The sequence below is a fragment of the Heptranchias perlo genome, chromosome 44, assembly GCF_035084215.1.
Source record: "Heptranchias perlo isolate sHepPer1 chromosome 44, sHepPer1.hap1, whole genome shotgun sequence".
In the NCBI taxonomy this organism is placed as follows: domain Eukaryota; kingdom Metazoa; phylum Chordata; class Chondrichthyes; order Hexanchiformes; family Hexanchidae; genus Heptranchias; species Heptranchias perlo.
This window is the reverse complement of record NC_090368.1, coordinates 4,985,815-4,996,192: the sequence shown is the minus strand read 5'-3', so window position 1 is coordinate 4,996,192 and position 10,378 is coordinate 4,985,815. Positions and strand designations below refer to the sequence as shown.

General features: G+C 53.6%; 1 protein-coding gene across 1 annotated transcript; it reads right to left on the bottom strand.

The window, feature by feature from the left end:
- Nucleotides 1-654: 654 nt before the first annotated feature.
- LOC137306694 (C2 calcium-dependent domain-containing protein 4D-like) lies at nt 655-8,159 on the bottom strand. The gene is given in 6 exon segments (XM_067976036.1): nt 655-865; nt 868-985; nt 987-1,089; nt 1,091-1,754; nt 1,804-2,110; nt 8,016-8,159. Coding segments are annotated over 6 exon segments (1,530 nt in total). The 3' UTR covers nt 655-671.
- Nucleotides 8,160-10,378: the final 2,219 nt, after the last annotated feature.

The window sequence follows — 10,378 nt, the reverse complement described above, 5'->3', positions numbered from 1 at the left end:
CATCTTGTTATTCGCCTCAACCACTCCTTGTGGGAGCGAGTTCCACATTCTCACCACTCTCTGGGTAAAGAAGTTTCTCCTGAATTCCCGATTGGATTTATTAGCGACTCTCTTATATTTATGGCCCCCTAGTTCTGGTCTCCCCCCACAAGGGGAAACACCTTCTCTACGTCTACCCTATCGAGACCCTTTCAACATTTTAAAGACCTCTATCAGGTCTCGTCCTGATGTGATGTAGGAAACATGTCAGCCAAATTGTGCACTAGCAAGATCCCACAAACAGCAATGTGATAAATGACCAGGTTATTTGTTTTTTAGTGATGTTGGTCGAGGGATAAATATCGGCCCCAGGACACCGGGAGAACTCCCCCCCTGCTCTTCTTCGAAATAGCGGCCGTGGGATCTTTTACGTCCGCCCGAGAGGGCCAGACGGAGGCCCTCGGTTCAACGTCTCATCCGAAAGACGGCGCCTTCCGACAGCGCGGCGCTCCCTCGGCACCCGGGCACCGAGAGGGTCGGCCTGGATTATGGGGCTCGAGTCTCTGGAGCTGGGGCTCGAACCCAGAGGCGAGAGAGAGAGAGAGAGAGTGACCAACTGAGCATGGCCGACAGACCGGAGTAGAGAGGCCGGAAAGAAGATAGGAGCCGCAAATCTAGGAGGGCACACCATTTTATTGTGAAAAATAAGTATTGCACCGATATACAAGGAGGAAGTGAGATAATAACTGAGCCAGTCCGTGAGCAATCAGTCTCAAGGTTGCAATTGGTCCATCTTGCGACCATCTCCTGCTCAAATGATGAAGGTTGGGTAGTATTGATCTCAGATCCAGCTGGTTCTCCCCCATTACCCAGTCCCTCTTCATCCCGAAGCCTTGTTGAGAACCTTAACCTTCATGGTTTTGAGCTCCAGGTCCTTCTCTGTGACTCCTTCAAAGAAGAAGTCCTCGTTGAAGATGGGGTTCTTGGTCTTCTTGATAATGGTGCTAGCGTTGCTTCTGGGCGACGCCAGGCAGGAGGCAGAGGACGACACAACAGCTGACATCCTTGGACTGGAAGGAGGCCGGGTACAAGCCCTCGCCGCTGACGACCGACCCTCAGCCTCCGGCTCTCTGGGATGTACTCGGCCGACAGCCAGAGCGTCCCGCCCTTGTCCAGCAGCACGGCGCACTCCTTGGTCAGACGCTCCTGGCAGCAGATGAAGTCCAAGGGGTAGGCGGGGGCCGGAGGGGCCAGGGAGCAGGACGCCCGGCTCGAGAGGGCCTCCAGCCTCCTGGTGGCGGCGGGGCTGTTGTCAGCCGAGCTGCATTCATCGGTGGAGAGCGAGCTGGTTCTCACCATGCCTTTGAGGTTGGACCTTCTAGCGAAGAGCTTCCGATGTTTGTACACCCGCAGACTAAAGCCCCAGCCAAAGATCTGGTCAGCAGAGGGGAGCTGAAAGGGGAGGATTCGGTCGAGGAGCCAGTATCGCTGTCCATGGCGTCCAAAGTCCGGGAATTGGGGAAAGACCTCAAAGGCCTCAGATCTGGAGATGGGCTCCCTGGGCGTCCGAACGTCCAGAGACAAGGAGCCCCCGAGGGACTCCACCCTGGGCGGGTCCGAGTGCCGAGGGGAGTGGATGTGGAAGAGGGACTCTTTCCGCCGGGTGTGCGGGCTCTCCGGGAGGTAGACGATCTCCCCCCTGGGAGGCAGGCCGTGCCCGGGGGCCTGCCCTCGGCCTCCTCCTCGCTGGGGCAGCTGGAGTCCTGGTCCACGTTCTCAATCTGGATGACGTGGAGGCTGGCTGCCTGGATCAGGTCCCTGTACGGGTAGGGGCACTCCACCCTGGGGGCCTGCGGCTGGCCCCCGTCCTTCCCCGAGCTGTGATCCTGAAGGGCAGCAGTTTGGGCGGGATGAAGAACTCGGGAATCCTGTCCGGAGTCAGCACATTGGAGTAGGCGCAGGTTTTACGTCTGGCTCCCGATGCCGCGTTCCCGCCCGGGTTACAGTCCCCGGAATTTCTGGCTTTCGTCAGGTTTTCCACTGACTTCCCCACTTTCTCCAGGAACCACATAGAGGCTCTCCGTCTGCTTCCTGGATTAGGGTGAGACGCTCGCTTGGCAAGCCAGGAAACCTGGAAAACACGTGGGAAATATGAGCTGAGGTTTGACCGTTCCCGTTTTGCCGCGAGATTCCCCGCGGGCTGCTCTCTCCCCCCTCCTCGATTCACTCCCGTTCAGGAGCTAACGATCGGGACCGAGGTTCACCAGCAGGGGAGTGGGACCGGTCACTAGGAGAATCAGAGCTGATCTCACACACTCACACACACACTCACACTCATATACACACTCACACTCACACACTCACACTCACACTCACATATGACATACTCACAGATACACACACTCATACACTCACACACACACACACACTCATACACTCACACACACACACACACACACTCATACACTCACACACACACACACACACACTCACACACACACACACTCACTCACACACTCACACACACTCACATATACATACTCACAGATACACACTCACACTCACAGATACACACTCACACTCACTCACACACTCACACTCACTCACTCACACTCACAGATACACACCCTCACACACTCACTCACACACTCACACACTCACTCACTCACACTCACATATACACACTCACACACACCTTACGCTCACAGATACACACTCACACATTCACAGATACACACTCAGGCTCACAGATACACACACTCATACACTCACATACACACACTCACACACTCACAGAAACACACACACACACTCACATACACACACTCACAAAGACACGTCACACACTCACATACACACACTCACATACACACACTCACAAAGACATCACACACTCACATACACACACTCACACACACACACTCACATACACACACTCACAAAGACACTCAACACACTCACAGATACACACTCACAGAAACACACACACACACAACTCATACACACACTCACACACTCACAGATACACACTCTCACATACACACGTTTAACCATACATTCACACACATTTACACACACACGCACACATAAATTCACACACATTTACACAAACACATTCACACTCATGCGCACACACTCACACACACAGACCCACAACACCTGTTTGTGAATTGTTGCTGGGACGCAGTAGCTGCTACATTCACCAACAGGACAACAATCACCGCCCCTCAGAAGTTGTTTTTGTGGCGTTCCCCGAGACTTGGGGGTGATGTGCTCGAGCTGGATACACACAGGGAACACTCCGTGTGTCACAGCCAGACCCCACACACACCCCCACACACACACCCACACACACACACCCCCACACACCATGAGAGTCTCAGAGAGAATCCACACATCCTGTCCTTTGCGCCTCTCCCCTTCTCTATCGATGAAAGTGTGCTCGGGGGGGATTGCTCACCCTTTCCGACAAGCGTCACACTCCCTGTCACGCTTTCCCCGTCACGCTTTCCCCCTGTCACACGCGTCGCGATCATGCGTGCCACTCACCGCGAGCAACGCCAGGGGAGATCGGCTGGAGGAAGCTCTGCGTTAAAAATGGCCGCGCCCGTGGGGGGATCTGTTTCTTTTCCTCCCCGTCCTTTACAGAAACCTTCGGAAAACCTTTCTGCCCCCCGCCCCCCCCCCCCCGATTCCCGCCGGCCCCGTCTCGTCCGAGGATCGAGAAATCGGGAAGCAATCGGCCGCCCGCCGACCTGGCCCGAAGACTGATATTACTTCAGGAGATCAACGCATCATTCCCTCCAAGGAGCCTGCAGCCCGCGTGGTCAGCCTTACCGAGATCTGATTCCACTTCTGACAGCAGGCTGGGGGAGCTCATCATAGGCTCCCATCGCACAGAAGGAGGCTGTTCGGCCCATCGTGCCTGTGCTGGCTCTTTGGAAGAGCGATCCGATTAATCCCACTCCTCTGGTTCCCGACCCTCCTGCCACTGGAAACAGTTTCTCCCTATTCACTCTATCAAAACCCTTCATGATTTCGAACACCTCGATTAAATCTCCCCCTTAACCTTCTCTGCTCTAAGGAGAACAACCCCAGCTTCTCCAGTCTCTCCGCGTAACTGAAGTCCCTCGTCCCTCATCTGATTCAAAAACCCTCCATGATATACTCATCCTCATCGATCTATTGACGATCGAAAGATTCTCCTCATCTCCCCTCTGACCCTTTTTGCACCCCCTTTGTACAGATTTTACAAATATCCACACAGACTTTTGAATTTTTCTTAAAACTGGACTCATCCCCCACGCTCTCCATTAAGAATTATCTGCAAATCTTCACACAAGATAATTAAACGGACATTAATCCATTTAAAATCAGGGATTAAAACAACCAGACTGCGAATTCCCTGCTGGATTCTGCCCGAAACCAGGACAATTTGTAAGAACCTGATTGTTTTAATCCAGTGAGAGCTGGCGTGAGATTAATTCCCCTCTCCAGATGCCCACTTACTTATCACTGATCCTTGGGGGAGAGAGGGTTGAGAGGAGACGTTTATTATGCGAGGAAGCTGGTCTTGGAGTTCGGCCTCTCCTTGCAGGCAGCACCAAGGGCTCGTCACTGAGAGCTGAGTGGAGCAGCTGCCAGTTTATACTGGGAGAGCATCAGTCGTAGAACACTCCCACAGGGAGGCGAACAAACCAGTGACTGACGTCTGGGTGACGGGGACCCGCTGTGACTGTCAGAGGGGAGGGAGGACAAGCAAGAATGCTTCGGGGAGAGGAGAGAGAGGAGAGCATGGAATAAAGTGGCAGAGAGATTAGAAATTAGAAGCAGAGAGAGAGAGAGAGAGAGAAAACACAAGCAGAAAACTTTGGATTAGTATATTTCATCTTATAACACTCGTGTACAGGGACTGTCCCTTTAACACACGTATACAGCAGACTGTCCCTTTAACACTCATGTACTGGAGACTGTGCCTATAACACTCGTATACAGGGGACTGTCCCTTTAACACACTCATGTACTGGAGACTGTCCCTTTAACACTCGCGTACTGGAGATTGTCCCTTTAATACACTTGTGTACAGGAGACTGTCCCTTTAACACTCATGTACTGGAGACTGTCCCTTTAACACTCATGTACTGGAGACTGTCCCTTTAACACTCGTGTACTGGAGACTGTCCCTTTAACACTCGTGTACTGGAGGCTGTCCCTTTAACACACTTGTGTACAGGAGACTGTCCCTTTAACACTCATGTACTGGAGACTGTCCCTTTAACACTCGTGTACTGGAGACTGTCCCTTTAACACTCGTGTACTGGAGACTGTCCCTTTAACACTCGTGTACTGGAGACTGTCCCTTTAACACTCGTGTACTGGAGACTGTCCCTTTAACACTCATGTACTGGAGACTGTCCCTTTAACACTCGTGTACTGGAGACTGTCCCTTTAACACTTGTATACAGGGGACTGTCCCTTCAACACTCGTGTACTGGAGACTGTCCCTTTAACACTCGTGTACTGGAGACTGTCCCTTTAACACTTGTATACAGGGGACTGTCCCTTCAACACTCGTGTACTGGAGACTGTCCCTTTAACACTCGTGTACTGGAGACTGTCCCTTTAACACTGTTCAACTCTGTGAAAAGCCATTCAAAATATTCCCTCACTTCCCAGTCCATTCCCGAAACAATCAGTGGGAATATGACCGCTCCCACTTCCTGCCGTTCGCCCTCACTGTTCCAACAGTGCAGGAATTTCCAAGTGTTAACACACAGGCCGTGCTCAGAATCCACGGTGCCACACACACACCCATGGTGGACATCTCGCACAGTCGGGATGGGTTAGTGCCATCCTTTAGTCTGCTGCTCTCGCTCTTCTGTGTCCTGTGTTTAAACACAGTGCAGACCAACGCCACGTAAGACTCCGCTCTGCGTACGGGCTCTGTGCGGAACGAGATGGGCAGGACTCAGCCCACATCCCACTGGGTTTGTGCCCACAGGAGATAGAGACGGCTGCCATAGAGTAATCAATTCGCAATCTGACTCAGGCCCGACATTCTGGCCAGTGTGTGCAGTTCAGAAACTGCTCAGTGCTGTACATCCCATTGTTGGGACAGTGTAGAGGGAGCTTTACTCTGTATCTAACCCTGTACCTGCCCTGGGAGTGTTTGACGGGACAGTGTAGAGGGAGCTTTACTCTGTATCTAACCCTGTACCTGCCCTGGGAGTGTTTGACGGGACAGTGTAGAGGGAGCTTTACTCTGTATCTAACCCTGTACCTGCCCTGGGAGTGTTTGACGGGACAGTGTAGAGGGAGCTTTACTCTGTATCTAACCCTGTACCTGCCCTGGGAGTGTTTGACGGGACAGTGTAGAGGGAGCTTTACTCTGTATCTAACCCTGTACCTGCCCTGGGAGTGTTTGACGGGACAGTGTAGAGGGAGCTTTACTCTGTATCTAACCCTGTACCTGCACTGGGAATGTTTGATGGGACAGTGTAGAGGGAGCTTAACTCTGTATCTAACCCTGTACCTGCCCTGGGAGTGTTTGATGGGACAGTGTAGAGGGAGCTTAACTCTGTATCTAACCCTGTACCTGCCCTGGGAGTGTTTGATGGGACAGTGTAGAGGGAGCTTTACTCTGTATCTAACCCTGTACCTGCCCCGGGAGTGTTTGACGGGACAGTGTAGAGGGAGCTTTACTCTGTATCTAACCCTGTACCTGCCCTGGGAGTGTTTGATGGGGACGGTGTAGAGGGAGCTTTACTCTGTGAATTGTTTCACTCTCTCTCGTGCAGTACTGACAGAGTGCTGCTTTGTTGGAAGTGCTGTCTCTCAAATGAGATGTGAAACTGAGGTCTTCTCCCAGGATCCTCCCTCAACCAACACCACCAAAAGCAGATGAACTCATCTGGGGTTGTATGGGATCTTGCTGTGCTCAAAGTGACTTTCGTGCTTGCCTGCATCACCGTACCCAGAGTAACTCACCGTGGGCTGAAGGGCCTTCAGCTGCTTTCGAGGAACTCCTCCTCCTTCTCAAACTGCAACGCGCCGAGCAGCCAGCTCACAGCTGGAGCTATTCAACCGTGACCTTCATCCGTAGCATCGTTGGAACAGCCCGGTGTTGTGGGGCGTCCGGCCAGCTGCCTGTCACAGGCCGACGTTGGGAAATACTCGTGAACTAGGGCCGCTGCCCTCCTGTTTTATAGACAAGATAGTGCCTCAGGCCCCCCGCCCCCTTTGGCCGCACCTTGCAACTACACCGTGACAGGCAACTGTTTACATACCGGATTTCCATTCTAAAGGGCCGATCGTAACCCTTGCCCTCCGGGGCGGGGGAGGGTGTTTTAAAATGGCGGCCGGGCGCTACCCGCCGCGTTCCGAGCCCGCCGCCATTTCGGCTGCCGGCCTTTTGGCAGCTCCGGCAGCCGTTTTGCACCAGAGCGCCCCACAGACAGCAACGAGCAGCTATTCGACAACTGGGGGTGTCGTTTGAGGGAGGAATACTGGGCCCAGGGACATCGGGGGAGAACTCCCCCCTTGCTCTTCTTCGGAAAGTGCCCTGAGATCTTCACATAATCCAGGCCGACGCTCCCGGTGCCGACGCTGAGGGAGCGCTGCACTGCCGGAGGTGCCGTCTTTCGGGTGTGACGTTAAACCGAGGCCCCGTCTGCCCCTCTCGGGTGGACGTAAAAGCTCCTGTGGCCACTATTTTAAAGAAGAGCGGGGGGGAGGGCGTGGGGGGAGTTCTCCCCGGTGTCCTGGGGCCGATATTTGTCCCTCAACCAACATCATTAAAAAACAGATGATCTGGGTCATTATCGCATTGCTGTTTGTGGGATCTTGCTGTGCGCAAATTAGCTGACTGGTTTCCGACGTTACAACACTTCAAAAAAAAGGGGCTGCAAATCGCTTCGGGACGTCCTGAGGTTGTGAAAGGCGCTATATAAATGCAAGTTCTATCTCTCATGTCTTGCTCTCCTCTCCTCAAGCCCCTCAGCCAAAGGTTTAGGGATCTCAGTCCCAGGCAGCCTCACGGAGCTGAGCCCACCAAGTCTTTTCCGATGGGATTCTCGCCGGGATTCCCTGTGAAACTTTATTCCGGTTTTCCTGGAGTTCGATTGTGTTGTCGCAGAGGGCGGTCTCTGGCGCCGCCTGGTGCTGCCTTCAGGGGAATGCATGTACAACATCAACCTGCATTTATATAGCGCCTTTAACGGTAAAACGTCTCCAAGGCGCTTCACAGCGGCGTAAATCAGACTCCGAGCCACATGAGGAGATATTAGGGACAGGTGACCAAAAGCTCGGTCAAAGAGTTAGGTTTTAAGGAGCGTCTTAAAGGAGGGGAGAGAGGCGGAGAGGTTTAGGGAGGGAATTCCAGAGCTTAGGGCCCGGGCGGCTGAAGGCACGGCCGCCAATGGTGGAGCGATGGAAATCGGGGGATGCGCAAGAGGCCAGAATTGGAGGAGCGCAGAGATCTCGGAGGGTTGTAGGGGCTGGAGGAGGTTACGGAGATAGGGAGGGGGGGCGAGGGCCATGGAGGGATTTGAACACGAGGATGAGAATTTTAACTTGGAGGCGTTCGGGGACTGAGATGGTGGGGAGATGGGATAGGGGGGCAGCCGAGTTTTGGACGAGCTGTAGCTTACAGAGGGCGGGAATTGTCCCAGAATCTGGGAGGGGGTCTCCTATTTCACACTTGGTAAGCGAAGGGGAGATTATGCACCAGCGGATATTGGAAGCCCCCTCTTCACACCACCGAGGGAGTCAAAGGTTTTGGTAGATAGGTGGGAAAGTAGGGTTGAGGTCACAATCAGAGCAGCCATGATCTTATCAAATGGCAGAGCAGGCTCGAGGGGCCGAATGGCCTACTCCTGCTCTTAATTCGTATGGTCGTATGTGCCTTCAGTCACCCAGGCCCTAAGCTCTGGAATTCCCTCCCTAAACCCCTCCGCCTCTCTCTCCTCCTTTCAAGACGCTCCTGAAAACCTCCCTCTTTGACCGAGCTTTTGGTCACCTGTCCTGTCGCCTCCTAATTTTCCTCATGCCTCTGTAAAGCTCCTTGGGACGTTTCTCAATCTTAAAAGTGGGCAGCTCTCTGGCCTCCGAGTCAGATAGGTCGTGGGGTTCGAGCCCCCGCTCCGGAGACTCGAGCCCCATAATCCAGGCCGACACTCCCCGGTGCCGGTACCGAGGGAGCGCCGCACTGTCGGAGGTGCCGTCTTTCGGATGAGATGCTAAAATCCCCGTCAGCCCCTCTCAGGCGGACGTAAAAGATCCCACGGCCGCTATTTGGAAGAAGAGCAGAGGGGGGAGTTCTCCCCCGTGTCCTGGGGGCCGATATTTATCCCTCGACCAACCTCACTAAAAAACAGATGATTATCTCATTACTGTTCCCAGAAGCCAAGGACAGATTAACCATCCCCTTAACATCATTGGAGGATCAACAGGGCCCTATCTATAATCGGCCATGCCTGCTAGCAGCCTCTCCTGTGGCATTGCTCGTGATGGGGCAAAGTAAACATGAGGGCAACATGAGTATATGCAAAAACTTTTAATGCTTCACAAACAAGAAGGGTTCCCAGATAGTTAGCGATAAGGCACCCCTTTAAATCAAACTGTTATCCCCCTCCCTCCCGACCCCTCCCTGCCTGTTAGTTCCCGGCCTCCGCTGGGCGAGTGTTGGGGGCAGTTGGGGGGAAAGGAGGGATCAGAGACGGCAGAACCCAGGCCTGAGACACGTTACTCAAACCAGGAACGGGTTTGTGTCAACCGGGTTTACCGAACAACACGGGAGTTCCTGAACCGGCAATTCCCGCGGGGCCGGCCGCGAAGAGACTCGTACAGCACAGAAGGAGGCCACTCGGCCCACCGTGACTGTGCCAGCTCTTTGAAAGAGCTGTCCGACTCGTCCCGCTCTCCCCGTAGCCCCTGCAAATTTTTCCTTTTCAAGTATCTATCCAACTCCCCTTTTGAAGGTTATTATTGAATCTGCTTCCACCGCCCTTTCAGGCAGCGCATTCCAGATCAGAGCAACTCGCTGCGTCAAAAAATTCTCCTCATCGCCCCCCTCTGGTTCTTTTGCCGATTATCTTAAATCTGTGTCCTCTGGTTCCCGACCCTCCTGCCACTGGAAACACTTTCTCCTCATGATCTGGAATTTGCAGGGCTACAGGGAAAGAGCAGGAGGGGAGTGGGGCTAATCGGACAGCTCTTTCAAAGAGCCGGCGCAGGCAGGATGGGCCGAGCGGCCTCCTTCTGTGCCGTATCGTTCTGTCAATTCTATCGGAACCCCCTCATAATTTTGAACCCCTCCGTTAAATCTCCCCTTAACTTTCTCCACTCCGAGGAGAACGATCCCCAGCCTCTCCGCGTAACTGGAGTCCCTCATCCCTGGAAA